This window comes from Peromyscus leucopus, chromosome 3 (assembly GCF_004664715.2).
Source record: "Peromyscus leucopus breed LL Stock chromosome 3, UCI_PerLeu_2.1, whole genome shotgun sequence".
Taxonomy (NCBI): Eukaryota; Metazoa; Chordata; class Mammalia; order Rodentia; family Cricetidae; genus Peromyscus; species Peromyscus leucopus.
The window spans coordinates 59,019,728-59,043,944 of record NC_051065.1 but is presented as its reverse complement, the minus strand read 5'-3'; the positions used below and the strand labels follow the sequence as shown (position 1 = coordinate 59,043,944).

General features: G+C 49.6%; 2 protein-coding genes across 3 annotated transcripts in view; both read right to left on the bottom strand.

The window, feature by feature from the left end:
• The window catches only part of Rbm28 (RNA binding motif protein 28), a 32,972-nt gene extending 24,511 nt beyond the window's left edge, over positions 1 to 8,461 (bottom strand). The window contains exons 1-6 of the mRNA XM_028866229.2: positions 7,968 to 8,461; positions 5,492 to 5,650; positions 5,144 to 5,238; positions 3,609 to 3,684; positions 3,110 to 3,202; positions 1,344 to 1,415 (exon numbers count right to left, since the gene is read on the bottom strand). Coding sequence (XP_028722062.1) covers positions 1,344 to 1,415; positions 3,110 to 3,202; positions 3,609 to 3,684; positions 5,144 to 5,238; positions 5,492 to 5,650; positions 7,968 to 8,085 — 613 coding nt within the window. The 5' untranslated portion in view covers positions 8,086 to 8,461. The remainder of the gene's footprint in view (positions 1 to 1,343; positions 1,416 to 3,109; positions 3,203 to 3,608; positions 3,685 to 5,143; positions 5,239 to 5,491; positions 5,651 to 7,967) is intronic.
• Positions 8,462 to 12,489: 4,028 nt separating this feature from the next.
• Prrt4 (proline rich transmembrane protein 4) lies at positions 12,490 to 23,749 on the bottom strand. 2 transcript variants are annotated; one of them, XM_028866228.2, is made up of 5 exons: positions 23,386 to 23,749; positions 21,449 to 22,171; positions 21,239 to 21,343; positions 20,762 to 20,887; positions 12,490 to 14,822 (listed from the first exon to the last, which is right to left on the bottom strand). In XM_028866228.2, exons 2-5 carry the CDS (start codon positions 22,098 to 22,100, stop codon positions 12,994 to 12,996), a joined length of 2,712 nt encoding a protein of 903 aa, XP_028722061.1. In that variant the 5' UTR covers positions 22,101 to 22,171; positions 23,386 to 23,749; the 3' UTR covers positions 12,490 to 12,993. The 2 variants fall into 2 exon arrangements, with proteins under 2 accessions (XP_028722061.1, XP_037059592.1); XM_037203697.1 differs by lacking the exon at positions 23,386 to 23,749 and having other exon boundaries at positions 21,449 to 23,059.
• Between the last annotated feature and the right edge of the window lie 468 nt (positions 23,750 to 24,217).

The window sequence follows — 24,217 nt, the reverse complement described above, 5'->3', positions numbered from 1 at the left end:
AACAGGAATAACTAGTAACTCAAGTCCTCTTCAGGATTTCCTCTTGTTTTTCTTACCATACAGTCAGGCTTCTATTTCTGTCAGTTCCTCATCCTCAGATCCAATCAACCACAGACCAACAAAGATTGTTTAAAACCCTGTATCTGTACTGAATATCTATTTTTTGTCAATATTCCCTGGACAATGCAGTACAACAACTATTACATAGTTTTGTATTATATTAGGTTTACAACTAATCTAGAGAGGATCTAAAGTGTATGGAACGATTGCGTTAATTCTATAAGAAATTTGAGCACCCAAGGATTCAGGTATCTGAGCATAGTCTGTGAATCAGTTCCTCAGAGACCCCAAAAGACGACAGCATATAATATCAGCAAATAAGAGAGAAAACAAAAAAGCAAGGCAGTCACCACCTACATCAGATTCCTCTTTTTCTAAGTTAACCCTGAAGGTGAACCTGCCCCAGAAAGAGAGAAACAGCAACCAAACTCTTCAGACAAGCCACCATTTACACACCACAGCAAACACATTGCTCACTCTGGCCCTCCATGAACTTTCATTTCAATATTTAATGCTCTGACACTCTGGTAACTTAAAAGCATTGTAAGTTTTCTCTCTTGTTTTTAAATTTTTTTAATTAAAAAATACTATTTTATGCCTATGAGAATGTTCTGACTGCTTATGTACCTATGCATGAGCATGCAGTGCCCTCAGAGGGCAGAAAAAGCTATCAAATCCCCTGGACCTGGAGTTAAAGACAGTTGTGAGCTACCATGCGGTGCTCAGATCCCCTAGAAGAGAAAGCAGTGCTCTTAACCAATGAGCCCCCTCCAGCCCTGCTCTTTCTTCTTAATGACTCATTAATATGGGATGGTGAGAAAAGAGTAAGTAAAGGGAAGAATGAACAAACTTAGGCCCCTACTCACTCACACCCACATCTCAGAAGTGACTTTAGACTCAAAACATAGATCCTATGTTTGGGGATCAGCTCACCAGACAGTCCAGTGCAAATCAACAAGCAGACCTGAGCCCACAGGGATTTGGAGATTTTCCAGGATACTTTTTTTTTTTTTTTTTTTGGCTAATATTATACTTTGGGGAATCTCCAGCTCAATATTCCCACTATCCAGGAAAGCTCCAATATGTGTCGGGCACAGTGGCGTGCACACTTTTAATCCAGCACTTGGGAGGCAGAGGTAGGCAGATTTCTGTGAGTTTGAGGGCAGACTGGTCTACATCACAAGTCCCAGGACCAACCAGAGAAACTCTATCTCAAAAACAAAAAACCCACAAGAACTGTTTCCACCCTCACAACCCTCCTACCTCACACTAACACAGCTTACCTGGGGCAGAAGCAGGCTGGGTGTCTTTGTATTTGTCCTTTGCCACGGCCCAATCCACAGCCACAGTCCGCCCTGTCAGACAGAGAGGTGGGATCAAAGGGACTTCCTTCTCTTTAATATCCCTACTTCCCACCCATTAAAAGACAGTCACAGTATTAGTGGAGACAAAGAAATGCCAATTCTGAGACTATTGGTGTTTCTGTGAGCCTAGCCTTTAGCTGCTGAACCATCTCTCTAGCCTGAATACTGGTTCTTAAAGATAGAGGCAAGAAGATCTTGAGTTCCAGGCCAGCCGGGACTACCTTGTAAGATACTGTTTCAAAACAAAAACAAAACTAAAAATGCTCTCAACAGCTTGCTATGGAACAATCTTTTTGTACACTATGAATATTTTTGCTCTCATTGGTCTAATAAAGGGCTAAATGGCCAATAGCTGGGCAGGTAGAGGGTAGGCACAACAAAAGAGAGGTGGAAAGGACGGCAGAGTCACCAGCCAGACACAGAGGAAGCAGGATGTAATAGAAAATGAGGTCACAAGCCATGAGCCACATAGCAGCACATAAATTAACAGAAATGGGTTAATTTAAGTTGTAAGAGCTGGTTAGTAACAAGCCTGAGCTGTCAGCCAAGCTCTCATAATTAAGTCTCTGTGTGGTTATTTGGGAGCTAGTGGTCTGACCAAAAACCCCACCTTTTAATCTTAACCCTTTAACAACAGAAATTCAGCTCCTTTTAATCTTAACCCTTTAACAACAGAAATTCAGCTTTTTTTACACAGCCACTACACTTTGACAATACGAGGTAAACAAAGAATTGTGTTTCCAGTTACATTGCCAAGAAGCAAAATAGACATTCTGGGAAAATGGAAATCCTGCTCGGAAGTTAAGTAGGAACTAAGCTAATCCCTTTCCATTGGCCTGGTACCTGATGATACCAAGAACAGACTGTCAGGTTAATAACCCATGGGTATTGATAAAGAGTGGTCCAACTTGGCCGGGCGGTGGTGGCACACACCCTTAATCCCAGTACTCAGGAACTCAGGAGGCAGAGCCAGGCGGATCTCTGTGAGTTTGAGGCCAGCCTGGTCTACAGAGTGAATTCCAGGACAGGATCCAAAGCTACACAGAGAAACCCTGTCTCAGGGGGAAAAAAAAGAGTGATCCAACCAAAACAGAGGAATGTAGGCACTGATGTGCATTTATCAGCAGTTCTGTCCAGGATAGTCATTAGGAACTTCCAAAAGACACTCAAACCAAATGAAGGGAAGGCTCCTGGCATGAGTTCTTTCAAGTTTAGCCTAAAATCATACACTAAAAAATTTTCACCAGGGTTGGAGAGATGGCTCAGAGATTAAGAGCACTGACTGCTCTTCCAGAGGTCCTGAGTTCAATTCCCAGCAACCACATGGTGGCTCACAACCATCTGTAGTGAGATCTGGTGCCCTCTTCTGGCCTGCAGTCATATATGCTGTATACATAATAAATAAATAAAACTTTAAAAAAAATTTTTTTTCACCAAATATTTTAAGTGTGGCGACACATGCTTGTAATCCCAGAACCAGGACGTGGAGGCAGAAAGGTCAGATGTTCCTTGGCGACTTAGGGAACTCATGGCTACCCTGGGCTACACGAGCTACCATTTTAGCAATGAGTTCAAAAGTGGTAGAAACATCTTTTGAACATTAAAAAAAAAAAAGGGCGGTTACTGTGCTAATTCACTCAAGTACCAGGAATAACTAGGTCATGGTATGAGTGTTGAAGACTCACCTTTTATCTCTTTCATATTCATGCCTTTGAGAGCTTTTCCTGCTTCAAGGAGGTTTTTGAACTGAATAAAAGCAAAACCACGCATCTTTCCATCTGTGAGCAAATGTAGAAAAAGTTAGTGGCAGCAGTGGGGTAGCCCAGAACAGAACAGGAAGATCACAGTCGTCAGGCTGACGAGACAGTCCACAGTCTGCCAATCAGCCAAGAGGTCCCTGCCCCCAAACAACAGTTTTATATCCTCCTGAACTCTGGCTTTAGGAAAGTGATAATCAAGACCAGCAGTACTGACAATGAGCGACCTAAAGACATCTTCAGGGCAATGACACTAGGACCTGGGCCTGACACCCTGTTGAGTACTACGACAGGTACTGTGCAAATATCGTAGTGTCTAGGGCCACAGAGAACATGACACAAGGTTTTATTTTCCATTCAATAATATGGAAAAATTCACATTAAACTGTCTTCATCAAATCCACACCAAAAGAATGTGCACATGTACCTGGCTTCCTTGGGATATTCACCTCCAGAACAGTTCCATAGGGAGTAAATACCGTTTTCAAGTCATCTTCTGAACACTAAAGCCAAAAGAAAAATGAGAAATATTATCACAGCAAATAAATATGAAACATCAACTACTAAGTTCATTGTTTAGAAAGAGTCTGAATATTTCCTTTTTTTTTAAACCTTCAAGACTAGAAAAGTGAACATCTGTGAAAAGATGACAGCTTACTTTGTATCTAAGAAGCCAAAAAGGAAAAGAAAAAAAGCCAGACATGGTGTCCCACACCTGTAATCCCAGCACTCATGAGACGGAGTCAGGAGGATCAGGAGCTAAAAGCTAGCCTTGGCTAAAACATTTGAGGTGCACATGAGCTACAAGAGACCCTGTCTCAAAAAGGGAAGGAAAGAGAAGTTGAACACACAAACCTCTTTCTCGGTGGTAGTTTCCTCTAAAGGAAAGCATCTTCACATTAGTGGACTTAATAAGTTCTTTTAAAATTATATTTATTTATTTATTTAATTTGGGAAGAGGGCAATGCATGCTCGTGTGTGTGGGAGGCCAACTCCCACTTTTTTTGGTTTTTTGAGACAGGGTTTCTCTGTGTGGCTTTGGTGCCTGTCCTGGATCTCGCTCTACAGACCAGGCTGGCCTCGAACTCACAGAGATCTGCCTGGCTCTGCCTCCCAAGTGCTGGGATTAAAGGCGTGTGCAACCACTGTATGACTCAGCTCCCACCTTTCAAAGGGTTCCTATGAGGAGGAGAGAGGAATAAGAAACTTTTAGATAGAAAGATAGTGGAGAGGAGACAGAAACAGGGTAGCTTCAGGAGGACCTGGATCAAAATCTGCTGGCCTCTTCAAAAGGACTTTTATTTTATTTTATTTTTTGGTTTTCCGAGACAGGTTTCTCTGTGTAGCCTTGCACCTTTCCTGGAACTCACTTTGTAGACCAGGCTAGCCTCGAGCTCACAGAGATCCACCTAGCTCTGCCTCCGGAGTGCTGGGATTAAGTCATGCGCCACCACCGCCCGGCTCAAAAGGGCTTTTTATAACAACGCCAAGGGAGAGGGGCAAAAGACTTCCCCTTGCCAGATCAAAGCACACCCAAGTACAGCCATGTGTAGACCCTTCCAAACACCTGGTAAACACACCTGTGGTCAAATCATCCCCTTATGCAGCCCTGCTGGGTGAAGCAAGCTCAGATTCTCGAACCCTGAGTAAGTTCTCACTAGGAAGCCTCTGTAGGTCTCTACATATGTGTGTGGAAATCAGAGGACAACTTCCAAGAATTGGTTTTTTTCTTCTTCCACGATGTGGGACCCAGGGATCAAACTTGAGTCATAAGGCTTGGCAGCAAGAATCTTTACCCATTGATCTATCTTGCTTGCCCCTTGACAAAGAGGCCCATTTTCCCAATTCAAAAGGCTAAGGTTTATTTTCCAGTAATAAATACCATTTTGGTGAGGAGTTCCACTAATGAGCACACCTTGGTTCAAGCATCCTTCAAAACATGCACTTAGTTCAATCGCTTACCTTAAAGCTGAGGTTCCGGATAATTAATCTGGCTTTCTTATCTGCCACTTTGGCTTTTTTGGGCTTTGGCTCCTTCTTTGGGGACTCTGAATTTTCTAAAAGATAAGAGACATGGGATCATAAGTCTGCAACCCACTTCTAGGTTAGACATAGGTGAAAAAGGTAGCAATACGGGCAGCATCTGCCAGGGGTCAAGTGTGCACTATCCAGGAATACCTGAGATGCATGTGACTGACTATCAGAGCACAGCACAAAGAAAACTAGGGAGCCCTGGTTCCCGAAGTACCTCCCGGCTCTCGCCCACCTCTCATCTTCACTGTCTCCCTCTTGGAGAATCTAGAAACTCACCATGTTTCCTCTTTTCCTTGGATTTGTTCCTCAGTTTTTTCTTGGCAACAGTCACATTGATCTTGCAACCTTCAAAGGTAGTGATCTCCTTGAGTGCCCTCTGAACATCCTCCAGCATGGAGAACGTGACATAGCCAAAGCCTCGGCATGCCTTACTCCCTAGAACAAGGCAAGACGGGAGGGGCTGAGAGCAAAGGCCTGTGAGTAATCTATATCTATCAAAGATTGAAAAGAAGGAAAAGAAAGAAGGCCAGCACTTTACTCGGGACCATGAGGCTTTCCTCTCCCTTCCAATTTGATATCTTTATGTTATTGTGTTATTGCCTCTTCTTACCCCAGCCTTGATAATCTTTTTTTTTTTTTTTTTTTTTTTTTTTTTTTTTTTTTTTTTTGGTTTTTGAGAAAGGGTTTCTCTGTGTAGCTTTGGAGCCTGTTCTGGAACTCACTCTGTACACCAGGCTGGCCTTGAACACACAGAGATCTGCCTGCCTCTGCCTCCCAAGTGCTGGGATTAAAGACGTGCACCACCACCACCCAGCGCCTTGATAATCTTAAGAATATGAAGGACTCATGACACGCATTAGACCCTTGAAGAATTCCATATCAAACAATGAAAGATCAACAGAGGGTAGGAAAAATACATATGGTAGATTTGAAAAATCAGATTATAATAATGCAGTCTTAGAAGATACTAGCAATAAATGAGTAAGGCCCTAAAAAAAAACCATTAAGTCATCAAGACCTTGGCATTTCAGTATCAAATTAAATATTTCCAAAGAAGGTGTAAATCACTGGCCTCACTTTAGCTTCAGAACACTACAAGCTAGGTAACGTGAACACCACTCCTTTCCAAGGAGTGGTTTGAGAAAGAGAGAAGTAAGTGAATGTCAAAACAACAAGAACTAAGCTAAGGGGCTGGAGAGACGGCTCAGCGGTTAAGGGTACTGGCTGCTCTTCAGAGGACCGGGGTTCAATTCCCAGCACCCACATAGTGGCCTACAACCATCTGTAACTCTAGACTCAGGGGATGTAACAACTTCTTCTGGCCTCCAAGGGCACCAGGACACCAGGCACACACTTGATGCACAAAAACCCAGGCACATAAAATTAAGAAATCATTTTTAAAAGAACTATGTTTATGCCTCCTTGCCAGCCTCACAGTCTTTCATGAGACTCCACACAGAAGAGTATCAGGACCAAAAAGATGGATAATTACTTAAGATTACTCACCATGGCCCTTGGGGGTGGGGAGTTGTTAACAGTAAAACTGTAATTAATTTCTTGCACAAAAAAAGAAGGGGGAAAAAAAAAAACCAATGGTGATGTCTGCCCACAACCTGCAGAAGAAACAACTCTTGTGTGCTGCTTCCCTTTAAATACTCTTAAATCTCCTCCAGAGCACATACAATAGAGCACAGGGTAGTAATCTACATACACTGTTTGCAGAGCTGACATGTGGCACCAGAAAAAAGCAAACTGTGACAAGGAGACTGATTTCTTTTCTCTTGGAACATGCTGTCACTAAAGTCTAGCACTCATCTTTCAGAAAATAAAAACAAAAAAAAAAAAATATAAGACCCTCCTCTCAATCAATACAACCAAAAACAAAGCTGCTCAAACGTGAAGTTCAGCTGAGTCAGATTAGTGATTTAGTGTCACACGTTTGCAGTATCCCAAGGACGACCAACAATGTTGCGGAACATAGTTGGCATTCAAGAAGTATTTGCCAAATGAACAGATGAATACTAAGCATACTAAGAGCTCCACATGTGCTGATCAAATTGAGTCCTCTATTTACCATACAAACTTCAAATCATTAAATGTCCTTGAAGTTTATATTCCTGTATTTAAAAAATGGGATTAAGACTCTCTGCCATGTAAGATTGTTGAGAACATTAAATAAGTTAACCTATGTCAAGCTAAACATCCTCCCTGCCTGGCAATCATTTGACTCAATAGGCCACACTGGTGCTTTATTAAATGTTAGTTTGGGTTGTTCGTTTGAGACAGGGTCTCACTATGTAATCCAAGCTGGCCTGACGAGGCTATTATAGACGAGGCTGTCCTTGAATTCCCAGCAATCCTCCTGCCACAGCCTCCCAAATGCGGGGATTACGCCAGGCTAATGGGTTAGCCTTTGAACATTTGAACACGTGTAACAAAGGGGAAAACGCAACAGAAACGTTAAGTGGGTGTTTTGCCTTTCATAAATTGACTCTATTGGCCAACCTACAGCAGAGTCAGTTTAGAAAAGAAACTTAGTTCCCGGTCCCGTACCTTCAGAGAAGGGGAAGAACTGGATGCTTACAGCCGGGATGGCTCACGTCATTTAATCAGAGGATTCAGAAGGCTGAGGCAGGAGGGCTACAGAGTGAGATCCTTGTCTCAAAACAAACTATAACTACATAGCTCCCTGAAATTCGGTGTGTTCTAGCTCCCAGGGGCACCCAGCCCTCTCCGCCATCCCACTCCTTACCTTTCTCAGTCACCACGAAGCACTGCTTCACCGGACCCACCTGACTAAACAGCTCTTCCAGCTGCTCACTGCGAGCCGAGGGCGGGAGACGGCCCACAAATAGAGTCAGACCCGCCATGAGACCGGGAAACAAGCCTGTGAGGCCACGAGCGGACCTCACCGGCGCGAGCGAGTCCGGGGATGAGTTCGGGCAGGAAGACCACGCCAAGTTGCCGGGCGACCCCGGAAGTACCCGTTGCTCAAAAGAGTCCGGGGAGGAAGCGCAGTGGGGAAGGGAAGAAAAGTTCCGGAATGAAAGAGAAAAATGACGTCCTGGGGGCGGAGCTTCCTGAGCGACGGTCTACGTGCTGTCTTAGCGCCGTCCCTGCCACTAAGTGAAACGACATCAACAATTTACCCTCTCTTAAAATCCTTCATTCAAGAGATCGACCCCAAATTCATCAAAACAGGCAGAAGTCATTTTCCCTCTAAGCCTTGCCCACATCTGACATAGAGTGAGCAATAAATTTTCTGAAGGGTCTCCACACATTCCCAAATTACGCGCAAAAACCTCGGCCAAAACGTCATAGACACAAGGATGTGACATACATTATTTGAACAACTTTCATATCCTCAAAAAACATGAGACAAAGTGTCACCTGGCCTCGGAGACAAATTGTATCTACTAAAATTCGCATAGAACAAGTACTACAAAGTTATATTTTCAGTAATTATTTATTGAACTCCTACTATATGCCAGGCATTAGGGATAAAACTGGTTGCCTGGAAAAAAGGCAGGAACCCTGCCTTCATATAAAATAGTAAGGAGCGAGAGACAATTTTTTTTAATCTTACAAAAAAATGTCTGCAAGATCACATCAGAGCACACCCAAGCCAAACATAACACCCAGCTATATGCACAGACCTAGAACACACTGCTGCCCAGAGAAAGAACATCTTCCTTCGTGTCTGTTCATCAGACAGACTCTGGGCTAACCACGGTATTTGACTATCAATGGGATCACTGTCTGTCCTACATAGAAAACTGCTGCACTTGGAAATACCTAGCTGCAAAAAGTACCTGAGGCACTTTTAAAATCGTTACTTTTCAATTACAGCCACATGGTGGGTAGAAAACACCACAAAGGATGAAAGGTCCAGTGAAAATTCCCAAGAGCCATCCACTTCCAGCATATTTGGAATAGATGAATGGATGACTTGTTGTAAGTAATGGGGGTGGGGACCGCTAAGCATGAAATTTATGAAGCCCTAGCTAACTTCAAATAAATAGTATGTGCTTTTGGAAAAAAGAACCCATACCACAGTTATATTTAAATAGATAAATCAGGAGAAAGAGCACTGAAATAGAAAAATAGATTGTCAAGGCTACCACTAAGTCAACCCTATCCAGCATAAACAGTAAAATGGGCAAAAGGAGTTAAGTAGAATCTTTTAAATAAAATTGGTTTGTGGTTCCATATTCTTTCCTCCACCCCACAACCACCTTAAGAATCAAAATGCTGCCGGGCGGTGGTGATGCACACCTTTAATCCCAGCACTCCGGATGCAGAGGCAGGCAGATCTCTGTGAGTTCAAGGCCAGCCTGGTCTGCAGAGCGAGTTCCAGGACAGGCTCCAAAGCTACACAAAGAAACCCGGTCTCAAAAAAAAAAGAATCAAAATTCTATCCTCAAATACTAAGTTGTAAGTTTGGGGAGCCTAGTCATAGCTGCAGTAGATATAGGGGAGTTCAATATACATTTGTAACACCCCCCCACCCCTCACCCCCACCCCCGCCGCCCAAAAAAAGTTCTAAATACCCTAAATTCAATTTTTCATTAAAGGACAAAGACTAAACTCCCTATGTCCATCAGGGGGCAGCAAATACCCATAGTGCAGGGTTCTGTGTCCCTAGTCGAATACACAGTAAAATTGACCCTTTCTATCTTCCCCTTTATTCAGATGTAGATCCCCCATCTGTTTCCTGCCCCATCCCCTTCTAGCCATTCATATTAGTTAGGGCACATGGTTCTTCAGTCAAGAATATTTGCTCATCCATCTACTCAGGACACATGCAGTGTTCTTTATTAAATAGTGGGAGCCACGGGACCCTGTGAGATGGCTTCCAAGGGAAATAAACTGCCAGCCTATCCCTCATCCATCAATGTGCTGAAGCCTGGAAAGGAAGGAGGAGACGCCTGGGTTGTTCTTAGGCAGCCTTTCTCAGGCCCCATCCCTATGGCTCCACTCCTCACTCTCCCCATAAGCCAAACCGTCCATAAGATTAGGTAGCTCTTATTCTTTCCACTTCTCACAACTGTAATAATTGCTTGTATTACTAATGACTCTTTCTGTAACTGGTGATTGCATTTCCTCCACAAGACCTAGTATCACATATTCATGACTTATGCCCTTTTATCCTCATCACCTGACATATTATGAGCATTTGATAAATATTTTTAATAGAGTGGATGAAATCATGAATGAATGGAAGTTGGTCTCTCAGTCCCTTCCAGTACAAAGATTTGGAACTGCAAGATGTATGTATTAGGATCGACCTATATTCCTTCTGAGAAGTCTGCTTTGGGCTAGGGGATAAGGCCTGAGGTGAAAGAGTGGAGCTAACTGAACTCTTGGCTTCTTTGTAAGTGAAAGGGGTAGGGATAATCTCTTTAGGATTTATTTTTATTTTATTCATGTGAGTGTAGGGGTGTGTGTGCATGGCATGTGAGATGGCGAGGTGCCCATGAAGGACAGAAGAGAGCATCAGATGGCCTAGAGCTGAAGTCACTTTCGACTGTGAGCAGCCCAGTGCAGGTGCTGGGAACTGAACTCAGGTCCTCTGGAATAAAGGAAGTTTCTCCTAATTCCCGAGCCATCTCTCCAGCCCTAGAAGTAGTTCTTATTAAGGAAAATCAACCAAGTGTTGGTGAGTAATGAGAACTATTCCTTTGGCCTCTTTTCTCATCAGCTGCATTCAGAGCTTTCAGACAGAAAACAAGTGTCTGTGAGAGATAAACAGAGACAGACTGAACACGGGAAGCTCCAGATTTGGGCTGCTGTGCTCAGGGGAGGGGAGCACATGAAGCCAATGTGCTTGGTTCACTGAGGAGAATGAGCATAAGAGCAGCTGGAAGAGGATGAGCGTGAGGAAGAGAGGACAGAGGATTGGGTGCAAGCAGATGCAGATGAGCAGCAGCTGAAAGGGAAACCGGGGCTAAGAAAAAGAGCAGTTTCGCAGAGCTGCGAGCATTCCTTGCATGACACAATGCGGTGCCAGTGCTGAGCCCCACTGCAGCCGCTGCGACACCAGTGAGAAATGCCTGTAATTAGGAAGCTGGCAGTTCTCTGGGCCTTCGCCCAGAGTGGGGATGCAGCAAGAATTTCTGAGCCACGCTGAACCAGGTGATGGAGGAGGCATGGTCAGGACCACTCCAGGTCCATCCCTCAGCCTCACCTGCACCACTGCCTCCCATTTCTCTCCTCCGCTAGGACTCTTATTCTCCCCCAGATGTCCCGTCTTCCTTCCTCCCTCTGAGGTCTGGATGCTCTTCTCAATCAAGGCAGATCTTCATTTGCAGGGGAGAAGGGCCTCGGCCCCTCCTCACCTCCCTTTCTGCTTCTCTCTTGGCTCCTTGCCTCCTTTCTCCAATCCCCATTAGCTGATGATCCAAGTGTGGGATGGGGGGGGGGCATGCACACGAGTGTGCACGCGTGTGGAATCACTAAAATTCCTGGCTTTTTTCCGTGTTGAGCCTAATGTGGATGCCTCTGCAGGTCCCTCTGTGATATACAGGACATCTGCCAAACACGGCCAGCTTTTCATTTTCAAACCTGTTCCAAGACCCTGCTTTTATGTCGCTATGAACCACTACATCTTGGGCAAATGACAAAGACAGAGTATATATAACTGGAGGCTAAATGCTCCGGGGAGGGGAAGGCGACTCCCTTCTGGTGGCTGGATATCTGCATTGTGAGCTCTACTTTGACAGCTAAGCTGTGCCTGTGGCAAGAGGTGGGCAGTGGAGACAGACTTTCACCATTTCGAGGAGCCCTGTGGAAAAGGGGGCTGGGGTCCTTGTGAGCCCAGCTCAAAGAGGCCTGTGGATGAGAAAAGGCAGTTTCTTCTCTGTAAATTCCCATGGGAACTTGGCAGGCAGGTCGTTGGATAGCCCAACCTGAGGCGATCAGGCCCTTTAACATGTGTGTCCATCTTTCAGTAAAGATCTTTATTATTAACTAGCTCCCAGGAAGCTGTCTCCCAAGACCTGATGCCAGGCTCTGAGGAACAAAAGCATTTCACCAGGGGTTAAAGTGTCCTGCCCCCACCTCTCTGGACTGTGTCCCCTCTAGGAAAAGACACTTACCAGGCAGTCAGATGGGCCGCTTCCAGGGGTGGCCCTCAAGACTCACTCACCACAAGAATCCTCACTTTTGTGTGAAGGTCCTCGGGAGTCTGAAGCAGACCCACTCCATTTCCGCCTCTGGTGGGACTGCTCAAGTTGTAGCCCCCTTTAAGCTTTTCCAAGAAGGTCGGAACATTCTCCTCTGAAAATATTTTATTGGTACATTGAGTCTGAAAACGCCCATTTCCCAACCAGCTGCTGTAAAGTCTCTTGGATAGGCCACAGGTCCATCTTCAGGGAATGGCTCGGTGAAGGAGATGGCGGAAGTGGGTACGGAGCCCAGACAGGGCCCTAGGTCTTCTGAAGAGAGCTGTCTCACTCAGCACCAGGGTAAGGGTGGGGGTGGTCAGGAGTGGAGCACCTTGGAGCCTTATTGCTGGTGAAAGCCAAGGAAAGTGAGACCCTGCCAGCCTAGAATTGCAGCTGGGGGCATCGGCACCCACGGCTCCAGAGAAGTTGGCACTGATTCCCAATCCACAGAGCCTGGTTGCTGATCCACCCACCCAGGGGCCCCTGGATGAGGAGGAATCAAAAAGAGGTATCTGGACCAGGCAGAATTGGGAATGATTACAGTGTGCAGGTCTTGGGCAGGTTAGAAGCCAGAAAAGGGGCAAGCGGTTTGGCTGTGAGACAGCCGCCTCTTCACAGGTCTATGGTGTCGCTGCCCACGCTCAGCTCGTCAATCTGTCGGCAGGCATCTAGGAATTGCTCTTGCAGCAATGCCTCCTCAGCCTGCAGCTCTGAAGAATGTTCAGGGGAGTCGCGGGAAGGTGGGGATAGGGCCTGGTAGGATCCTGAGGCTGGGAGGTTGGGGCTGCTCCCTGAGGGCCGCGGGGGACTGAGGACGCAGACTAGCGGACAGCGCGGAGGCCTGTCGGGGCTGGAACACAGAAGCATGGACGAGCTGTCGCGTGAGAGTCCGCACAGAGAGCCAGATGAGGCGCTGCTGCCTGCGGGCCAGGCCCCAGGAGAAGGGAGCTCAGCAGGCGCTGGAGATCCAGGGACCTTCTCTGACCTCTCACTGGATCCTGTCCCTGTCTTGTTCCCCAGTGAGATGGTGCGGTAGAGGCCGAGCCCAGGAAGGGCTTCCCCAAATGCAGTGCCCTGAAAGAGACCTGGAGCCAGCAGCGCCTCGCTACAGAGGGCCTCCTCGATGCTGCGCCGCAAGTTGATGGGTGAAGGCGGGCGGAAGTCCACCGTGCAATCGCTGCTAGGGGAGGAAGCTGGTGACCGCGTTGGGTTGGCCCCGGCACCTTCGAAGCCCCGGCAGCCGCCACCCTGGAGTAGGAGGTCGGGACCTGGGCCCGCTAGGGCGCACAGCTGCAGCAGCTCCGCGTCACCACGCGAGATCGCGCTACCCGGGGGCTCCTTGTCCCGGGTTCCAGGGACCCAGCCTCCTGGCAGCAGCGGGGCAGCGTGTCCCGGCGACAGTCGGAAGAGCTTGGCCCAGCAGCGCCTTGGCACACGAGCGCTGCAGAGCGCCGGGTAGAGACCCAGCAGCGCCAAGGGGAGCGCGACACCCACCTCGCCCAGACGCAGCCCTAGCTGGAAGGCCCACCAGGGCCAGGGCCCCTCCAAGCCGGCTTGGGCGCCGTAGCCCAAGGCGTGAAGCACCTCGTAGCCCTGCAGGGCTCCGCTCAGCAGCCCAAAGGTACCGGCCACCGGGGCAGTGCGCGCCGCGCGCCTCCAGGACTCCCGCGGGGCGAAGGGGCTGCGCACTTGCGGGACAGGCGTAGAGCCCTTGAAGCCAGACCCTCCCAGGGGTGCTCCGGCTCGCCGCCGCCGGCCACCCCAGCAAGAGAGCGCCAGAAGGAGCGCCGACAGGAAGGCAGCGAGGAGGGCGTGCAGCCCGCGGGAGGCGAGCCGCAGCGGCCGCAGCGGGTGGTGCACGGCGCTCCCCAGGGTGGCCGCGGCCGCCAACCCCAGCCCCAGCAGCAGCAGCAGCGCAGCCAAGCTGGCGGGGCACCGCGGCGTGCGCGGCCGGGCCAGCAGCAGGCAAGCCAGCCCCAAGCCTGCGGCTAGGCAGGGCTGCGGAAGGTCCTGCAGCAGCAGCCAGGCGAGGGTGGGCAGCCGGTCGCGGTGCCCGTAGGCGTCGTAGAAGAGCGGGAAGGCCCGAGTGGTCCCGGCCAAGAGCAGCAGCAGATCCAGTAACGCCAGGCAGGGGGCGCCCGGAGGGCAACGCCAGGGCAAGAGGGCCAGAGCCAACAGAGCCAGCAGGGCCACCAGGCCAAAGAGCGCTCCTGCCCCATAGACATGGGCTTCCCAAGCCAGGCCCCAACGAGCCTTGGCCTCTGCCCAGTCGGCCTCCAGGGTCAAGAAGAAGAGAGGCAGCGGGGAGGCAGGAGGCTGCCCCAAGTCGTCGGGCAACTCTGGCTTACTACACGAATCTGGGTCACATTCAGGCTGTACTGAAGGGTTCCCGAAACTGGCAGGAAAGGGTTCATATGGACCAGAAGTGGAGACAGTGGGGTCTGTGGACAGAAAACATTTGGCTGAAGTGGTTAGCAGCCTGCCCCCGCTGCCACCCTTTCCCCCCCCCACCCCCACCCCCACACTGACAGCCCTCAGCTAGAAATCTGAGTGCATCTTTAAGGAGCCTGTTTTTCATCTTTTCCCTTCTCCTCCCAGAACCCCACCCTCCAGGCTGAAGCTTTCAGCGATCACTCTGCTCCCATCTATCCACTGTTCACCACCCCACCTCCTCACCCCACCCCCATCGCTCTTTGATTTTGCTGGGTTGGGGGAGGGGTTTTCTTAAGAAGTTACTGAACTTTGCAACTGGAAGGAACTATGTGGCTGTCCCCTGCAGACCAATCCCCACACCAGAGAAGAAGTTTTATGAGAACAATTTTTTCGTTTCCTTTGCACACATATGATCTCCGTGCTTAAATGGTTTGTGGCATGTGTGAGGCACTGGGTAGTTTTCACTGAATAAACGAAGCCTCTTATTTATCAGAAGAAGAAATTGAGGTTCTTCAAAAGGACTTTCACAAGGTCACAAATAGTCATAGTACTAGGACCCAGATCTGAGCACTAATCTGCATCCCTTTCCCACAATAAACCATCCCACAGTACCAATATGTTTATACACACACACACACACCACATGCACACAAATACACACACCTGACTGTTGTGGAATATTATTTTAAGATGTGTTACATTTATTTATGCTATGGAATATTTGTTTAATGATGCAAGGATATGTTGCATTTTTTACGTTGCATTTTGTTTAACTCTGTGAAGCTGTGTTACTGTGCCTGGCTAAAACAGCTGATTGGTCTAATAAAGAGCTGAATGGCCAACAGCGAGGCAGAAGAAAGGATAGGTGGGGCTGATAGCCAGAGTGAACAAATAGAAGGACAAATCTGGGAGGAGAAGATCAAGGAAGAAGCAAGAAGAGAAGAAGAGGAAGATGTCAGGGGCCAGCTACACAGCCACACAGCTCCACAGCAAGCCATGGAGTAAGAGTGAAAGTAAGATATACAGAATTAAGAAAAGGAAAAAGCACAGAGACAAAAGGTAGATGGGATAATTTAAGAAAAGCTGGCTAGAGACAAACCAAGCTAAGGCTGGGCATTTATAAGGAAAAGTAAACCTCCATGTGTATTTATTTGAGAGCTGGGTGGTGGGCACCCCAAAGAGCAAAGAACAAAGAGGCAAAGAGTCAAAAGAGAGAAAAACAACCCACAACCCCTGACTCCTAGCCATGTCTAGGACTAGAATAGTCCTTCACCTGTCCCTTTGCAACACTCTCTTGTTCCTAGTCACAGAGCTTACACGAACACATGCATGCGAACACACGCATGCTCATGAAGAGCAGGGAAAGAGATGAGATTCTCCTGCCCTAGCATTCTAAGAACACACTTGCTGGGCGGTGGTGGCGCACGCCTTTAATCCCAGCACTCGGAGGCAGAGCCAGGTGGATCTCTGTGAGTTCGAGGCCAGCCTGGGCTACCAAGTGAGCTCCAGGAAAGGCGCAAAGCTACACAGAGAAACCCTGTCTCGAAAAACCAAAAAAAAAAAAAAAAACACACTTTCTTATTAAGTGTTCTTCCTACAGGCTATACCCCAATGCTTAGCCAATGAATGGCAGTAACCCCCATCCTGATTGATCCACAAAGCTGTTAGTCTAGGGCTTTTCATTGTTTGTTTTGTTATGTTTATGAGATAGGGTCTCACTTTGTAGACCAGGCTGCCCTCTTAACTCAAAACAATCATTGTGCCTCAGCTACCTAGGTGCTATGGCTACAGTGTAAGCTTCTAGGCCAGGCTCACACTAAATACTCTCTCCCTTGACCCCCCCCCATGCTCTACCACACAGCCACATCTCCACCCTCTAGTATGACTGTTGCTATAGGTGTCTCTTTACACTACTCCCATTTTATACAAAATAGTATTAGTATAGGCTCCCCTGGGTCTCAGAGGGTGGCCTTGAGCTCCCTCAAAGGAACAATCAGGGAGATCATAGTCGGGTAACATGCTATCTAAATAAGTGAGCCCCTCACGTCTGCTGGGGTCTGCTAACTTAGGCTCTAGCCTGATCCTATGCTCCCAACATCTTCCACATCCCTTAGGAGAAGGGAAGTCAGTGAAGAGTGGGAAGGATTGAGACCCTTGGTTCTGCTCTCCTGGAGCACGAGGAGCTCAAGAAAGTTAGACTCAGAGATCCTCCCACAGTAAACAGAATGGGAGGTGATAGAAGTTGATGTCTTCCTGCACCCTGAAGGTTCAGCGGGCAGCGGCAGGCAAGAACAGAGGGAGAAAAGGTGGTAGTGAAGGCTAGAGACAGCCAGGTGGGGATGGAGGAACAGGAGACAGGTGTGTGCTGAAGAGTAAGGGATTTCTGGTGGTTACACTCTTACCCCAGTTGTGTGCTCATCCCCCAGCCATGCCCCAGCCATGCCCCAGCCATGCCCCAGCTGGATGATGGAGGAAAACCCAGGAACACCCACCCTAGACAGTTCTCCCTCATGCTAGGAACTGCAAAACCCTAACAGAAGTACAAAGAATGAAGTCCGGGGCAGCTCAATAGAGAGAAGGGAAGAAGTATTGGCCAACTAGGAAAGTCATGGAAGTAGCCACCCAGAAAATTAAGCACACAGCTCCCTGCCAGCTACAGTGGCAGCATGCACTCTGGTTCCCATTCCAGCCCATTCCTCAAATCTGAACTGGGTAAGACTATTACACAGAACAGTCGTGGAAGATAAATGAGATGTGTATGTGCCTAGTATGGAAAAAGATCATTCAATATATAATTCTGGACAGTATCATGACTAGTTAATGTTCACCTCTGATCGACCATCAGTTTATATTTGTGTGCGATCAGTTCTGATCTCAAATCAGTTCTTTTTTAGAGATCTATTTTATTTGTAATTATGTGTGTTGGGGGTGGGTATTGACAGATGAGTACAGGTGCCCACAAAAGCTGGAAGAGGGTGTTGCATCCCCTGAAGCTAGAGTGATAGATGGTTGTGAGCTATCTATGGATAGCTCACACTAAAGGAACTAAAGGAACCCACCTGGGTCCTTTACAAGAGCAGTATGTGCTTTTAACTGCTGGGTTGTGCCTCCAGCTCCATAGATTACTAGTTCTTGGTTTGACAACCTAAGGCTATGATCTGTGTAGAAAGTCCTCACACATCCTAAACTTGTTTAGGAAGACAAGGGGTCCAGTGAGTGAATATCAACCTACTATCTCAGTTTGAGTTGTTTGAAGGACACTAGGTTGAGGACCTAAACTCTCCCCAACACCCATTCAGTTAGAAACAGGTATCCTGCTGGTCAGAGGAGACATCAGCCTTATGTCAGCACATCAAACTAATACACCCCTCTCCTCATTTTCTGGCCCCCTTTGATGGCCTGGTCTAACCTCCTGCTACTAAGTTACTGGATTACCTTGGTTTCGTTTGGCTTTTTCCTGCCCCGGATCCCATAGTCTGCCCCAGCCTGTCATTTCTCAGCCTCTCCTCTGCTTACCATACAGACAAGTGCTCCCAGAGACCACATCCACTTCTCACTTATGGGCCATACGAAACCCCGTTTCTCAACTCTGTCCCCAAGCATGATGGCCGATAGAGCAAATTTCAACATTTATAAAAATCCAGCACAGAAAATGGGCAGAGCACAAGAGATACCTCAAGTATCAAACACAGACTTCACAGTTTGGAGCCATGAGAACCAAACTGAGGACCATAGTTTGCCCAGCCAGAGAGGCCCACTGAGCCGAGCATGGATGGAGGCAAATAGGAGCCTGTAGAGGAACAGTCTTATTAAAGCTTCTGCCTGTGAAGGGTCCACTTGACCTCATCTCTTGTCCTTTCATGTGTAGCTTCCTCAGAAACAAACTGCCTTGAGTTTTCCCTAGGAGACAGTTGTCCTATACTCCCTATATTCCCAGGAGATGGATCCTGAGCAGGCCACCCCTTCAGGGAGGTTCCACCCTATCCTTGTGGCCCCTTGACCTCAGGGGTGAAAGAAAAGATGGGATGTCAACATGAGTAATTGGTGAGGCAGGACTGGCTGAGGAGGGGGATGGGAAAGGATAATCTAGGTCCAGGAAAAGCCAGGTCTGATTATCCACCAGCCACCAAGATCAAAGGGCTGAAGAATCCACTCTGGATGCTGAAAGCTGCAACCCATTTAATGGTTTGGCTGCATCCTTCTCCCTACCCCCAACTCCAGCACTGTGGAGACTGATACTCTGTAACAGTGACATTGGAAATATTTAACAACTAGATGGGCCAGGTATTGGACATTCATAGTCCAGGCCTGCTAGTATGGTCAGGAACAGCAGTGAGGACTTATCAATGGGCCTGAAATCCTTGGATATGGTAGAAGCCGTTATAAATTGTCAGTGTGTAAATGGGTTGGACACAAGCTATGGTCCAAGAAAAGGGGACCCAGTGCACAGCAGACCTATGTGTGGCACAATGTAAATGACACCAGTTAGAAAGATCCTAGGATACTCGGTATGGTAGGACACACACAATACCAGCACTTGTGAGGCAGGGGCAGGAGGATCAGGAGTTCAAAGCAAACCTCAGCTACAAAGCCAGTTTGAGGTCAGCCTGGGCTACATAAGACCCTATCTTAAAACAAAACAAAAAAATGGAAAAAAATGTATTTGTTATAAATCCACCCCCCCACCCCCGAGTAAGGATTGACCCAGGCTTCCAGGTTTATGTAAGAGAAGCAGCAAGAAGAGTCTGGGTTCCTGCAGCCCCCAGGGAGGCGGGAGTGGAGAGAGGGGGGTTGTGAGGCTGGGCTGCCTCTGATACTGTCCAGACTCATTAAACCTGCCTGGCCAGCACTGTCACCCAGGCTGACAGAATGCCAGCCAGCATCTATCCCCTGAGGCACACAACTGCCCCCCACCCACAGCAGATCCTGCCGCTGCTGTACATAACTGGACAGGGCAGTGGCCACTCCTTATACACCACAGAGGGACCACTACGATGAGAGCTGAAGAAAGCCATAAAATACAGAGCATTGTCAGGCTGGGGCTGGAAGAAGCCAGGGTATCCACCGCTGAGCACAGTAGAGGGCAGCTTAGATGCTTCACAAGCATAGGAAGTCTTTAGCAGAGCAAAGCTGGGCTGGGAGTCTCTCCCCATGGTGCCCATGGCCTCATCTAGCAAAGCCTCTCTTTGGGCACCTGTACCCCCTGGGAACTCTGTCATGCCATCACCAGGTGGGGCCAAGGCCAGGGTGTCTGAAAGGCTGAGTCTGAATGTGTATTTGGGGTACAGTGCAATTAAGAAACAAGGTTAAGAAGCTACTGGTTAATGAGTTTCTACTTGGTATCCAGCAAGGGTTCACACGATCTGGAGACATTAGGGTTTCTACCAATACCAGACCCTAGATAAGGGAGAAGACTTCAACGCAAAGAGGTCAAATGTTTCCCCTGCACCATCCACCTGTCTAGGTGCATGTTCTGAAACACAGGTGCCATCTGTCTGTTCATGGTCCCCTCTTTAATGTTTTTTTCTGTGAAGGGCTCAACCTTGCCCAGGTCTGACATCATGTCATGGCAGATCAAATGGCAGAGGAGAAAACCCCAAGGCTGGGTGGAGTGATGGCAGGAAGGAAGGCCAGGCACCCAGTGTGGAGGATGGGATGAGTGGAAATGTTGTAGAAATCATGAAGTAGCTCTTGCACTAGTTGGCTCTGGCTTATCTCTTTCTGTCCTACTCTGTCTATGGCAGCAAACATCTCAGAGAACCCTTACCTAACACCACATGGCACCTTCCTAGCCAATACTTGTTAGATCACTAATGTATACTTTCTCCATAGTGATGGGTGAAGTGACAGGTGGTATGGTTATGAGGACAGTGACGTAGAAAGGTCCCAGGACACTGCTGGGTGTGTGACATGTAGTGTGCCTGTTTCAAATGACTTGTATGCTTACCATGTTGCGCTGGTGTTGTCTTGATTGAGGCAGGGCTTGGGGAAGCCACTGAGTCTAACAGGCTTGAACTTGAGAACTCTCTTTCCAGGAGAGGTGGGGGTAGGGACCGAGTGGTACCGAAGAGCCCTGTAACAGGAGCATATAGGCCCCAAATGTCATCCTACCCACTGGCAGTGGCTTGGGAGGGTTTGAAGAAAATTCTATCCTTCCCCAGAGCTTGTCCCGAGGAAGCCACTGCCCCTAACAACTGTAGCCACATGTACACCATGAATTAAACCACAGGCACCATATCAGAGTCAATATGGCAAACAGATTGCTTCCCCAAGGAGCACTAGCCCTTGTCCTGTAGCAGTGGTTCTCAACCTATGGGCCTCGACCCCCTTGGGGATTTGATTGACCCTTTCACCGGGGTCACCTAAGACCGTCGGAAAACATAGGTATGCACATTACAATTCATAACAGTAACACAGTTCTCACCTGGAGAATCTGACACTTCAGAGGCAGAGCTTGGATGTGCTGTGGTGCCTGATGAACTCGGGCCTGAGAAGTTCCGGAGTGGAGACAGGGTAGTGCCAAAGAACCCTGCAAAACAAGCCTGGCTGAAGCTGCCTCATGTCTACTAGTGGACAGGGAGATTTATTAACTGATGCCCCGTAGGGATTCATCCCAAACGGGGTGGCTACTTACCAAAGGGTCCCAGGCGCCCAGCAATCTCTGCCAGGCTGGCCCGCAGGCTGGGCAGCAGAGGCAGGGACCGATGCCCGAGAGTCGGGGCCGCACCTGCTCTCAAAGCCACACCAAACTTCAGCTCAAGCTCGCTCTGATGAGGCCTGGGGGCACTGGTTGGAGGTGCTGTAGCTGTCAGAGCAGTAGCCCAGGTCACAGTGCCCATCCTAGGCTGAGAGGGAGCGGTGGGCTGCTTGGTGGGCCCAGAGAGGGGGTGTGTGGACTCGGGAGGCAGGGAGGAGGCCCAGGGTGTAGAGCTGCCCTCAGCAGAGCCCCACTCTGAGAGGTAATTCCCAGGGGAACCCACCAGTAGTTCCCAAAGGGCATCAGTCCTCAGATCACCTTCCACCTCCTCCTCAGACTCCTGGCCTAGCCCAGGAGAGAGAGGATGGGTCTCTGTGACGGGGCTCCCCCAGACAGCAGCAGGTCCCCGAAGATGGAATTTGAAGTTTAGTCCCAGGTTGAGAGACAGCATGGAGGCCTCACTCTGAGGTGCTGGGGTCAGAGTGGTAAGAGGGGCACCTGGGGCAGAGGAAGCTGGCTGGGGACCCACAGGAACAGCCAGCAGCACCCAACAGAACAGCCCCAGCTCCAGGCAGCCGAGGCCGGCCATGGCCCCTCCTGGCTCAGCAGTCTGAGTGGGCAGGAGGCTCACTTCTTCAGCACCTTGTGAGCTCAAGGGTCCTAGAGGGAGGAGAAGTCCTGTGAGTTCGGGCCTCTACCACCCTCATCCCTTTCCCAACATCGGAGGCCCGAGGCAGAAGCTCTAATCACAGAGAAGCAGGAGCAAGAGCAAGAGGCGAAATGTTCTGCCCGAGAGAGGCACAACTCTTCTTGCCTGCCCCTTCCACTACCTGCAGGCTCCAGGCCAAATCTCTTCGCAGCACCCCCACCCCCCACACACACACCTAACCTTCTCACAAGGGGGACTGAGATCTGACTACAAGCAGTAGCCTCATCCTTAACTAGAGAATCGACTTGGCCTCCCAGATGCAGATTCTACACACACACACACACACACACACACACACACACACACACACACGCCCCTGCCCAGCTTCCTCCCTCCCTCAAACATCCACAGAGGTCCACTGTGTGTCAAGCACTGTTCCAATAATACAGCAGCAGAAAAGCAAACCCTCCGGGTTGAATCCCCCACTTCCAGTCCCAGAGAGAGAAACGGCTGGAGCCCAAGGCCCTCCGGCAGGGTAGAGACACAAGCCTGAGTGATCTGAGCTGGAGGGTTACCCAGGCTATGCCGGAGAAGCAGGGTCGCTGGCCTGGCTCGGCTCTGTGGAGCCTTTCCCCTCTTTCTGGGGGCTTGGCCTGCTGCTACCCTCCCCCTGACCCTAACAGCGGTTGAGGGAGGGACCAATTAACGCTTTCTGGCTTCCCGGGAGGGGAGGTCAGGCAGGCAAGCTGGGCAAGGGGCAGCTGCAGAAGGTTATCGCCCCCTCCCCAGAACACATCTGGTGGGGGGAAGGGAGGGTGAACCAGGGACACACGTGCACCCAGTACCCTTACATCACACACACAGCCGCACCTAGCACCCGTGACACACTCACCCACGCACCCTTCACACACTCCTGCACACACCACACACACACACACACACACACACACACACACACACACACCACCCTGCTGAGCCCCTCTCCCTCCTACGTGGGCTCTCTCTCTCTCTCTCTCTCTCTCTCTCTCTCTCTCTCTCTCTCTCTCTCTCTCTCTCTCTCTGCTGTCAGAAGCTCAAAAGCACAAACAACCCCAACACACTGTACAGACACACACCACACACCATCATCCCCCCCACGCCCCTTACACACCCACCCCTTGCAGGCACACATGCACACGCGCGTGCGCACACCACATTCCCGCTCCCCCAGTCCGGACTGACGGACCTGCTCCTCTCGCTCCGGCGGGTCCCGGGGGTCAACTGCCGGGAGAAGGGGAGCCCTGTCTCAGCGGGCCCCAGCTGGGCAAGGCTTTGCAAGTCTAGCCTGATCTCCGCTACGCCCAGTGCCGGGGCTCAAGCTCAGAGCCCCCACTCCGCTCGGCTGGCAGGGCGATCACAGCTTAGGCGACTCGAAGCTCCGGGTCTGCCCCCGGCCGGGTCTACGACCCGCAGCCAGCGCTCTCAGCAGGCGGTGGACGGCCGGGCTCCGCTCGCGCTCCGCACTCCGCTCCTCCCCACGGCGCCGCCTCCTGGCTGTGAGCCCGGCTCCCCGGCCCAGCACCCGCGCCGGGGCCCCGCGGCAGCCGGGCTTGCACAGCTCTCCCCGCCGCCTCCCGCGCCCGCCCTCCTCTCCCTCCTCCCAGCTCTCCCGCCGCCCGCTGCCCGCGGTCCGCCCCTACCCCGGTCGGCAGGCGGGCGCGCACGGCAACGCTGAGCCACCGCCACCTTGCTGCCCGGGCCCCACGCGCACTCATTCACCCAGCGCTGCCAATCAGCGGCGCGAGAGCGGGCGCCTCGTTCTCAGCCTGGCGCTGGCAACCACACGCTCCGAGGGCCGCCCAGCGCACATACCCACAAGCACGCCATTCCCGGGAAACACCCTCTGGCGAGGGCACTGGGCGCGCTCGCGTGCGCGCACTCACATACACACCACATGCACACGCACAGACATACACACATGCACACGTGTGCATACACACATGCAACGGTAGCCTTGCATAGATAGCATCCCAGGCAATCAAATCCACTCCGTTAAGCCTTTACGATGGGTAAAAGAC

Bases quoted from the DNA above. Each gene is read 5' to 3' on its own strand.
- Prrt4 (XM_028866228.2), bottom strand. From the start codon at position 22,100: ATGGCCGGCCTCGGCTGCCTGGAGCTGGGGCTGTTCTGTTGGGTGCTG. The intron at 21,344-21,448 runs GTAAGTAGCCAC...CTTGTTTTGCAG, and splicing joins TGGGCGCCTGGGACCCTTTG to GGTTCTTTGGCACTACCCTG. The intron at 20,888-21,238 runs GTGAGAACTGTG...CTCCTGTTACAG, and splicing joins TGAAGTGTCAGATTCTCCAG to GGCTCTTCGGTACCACTCGG.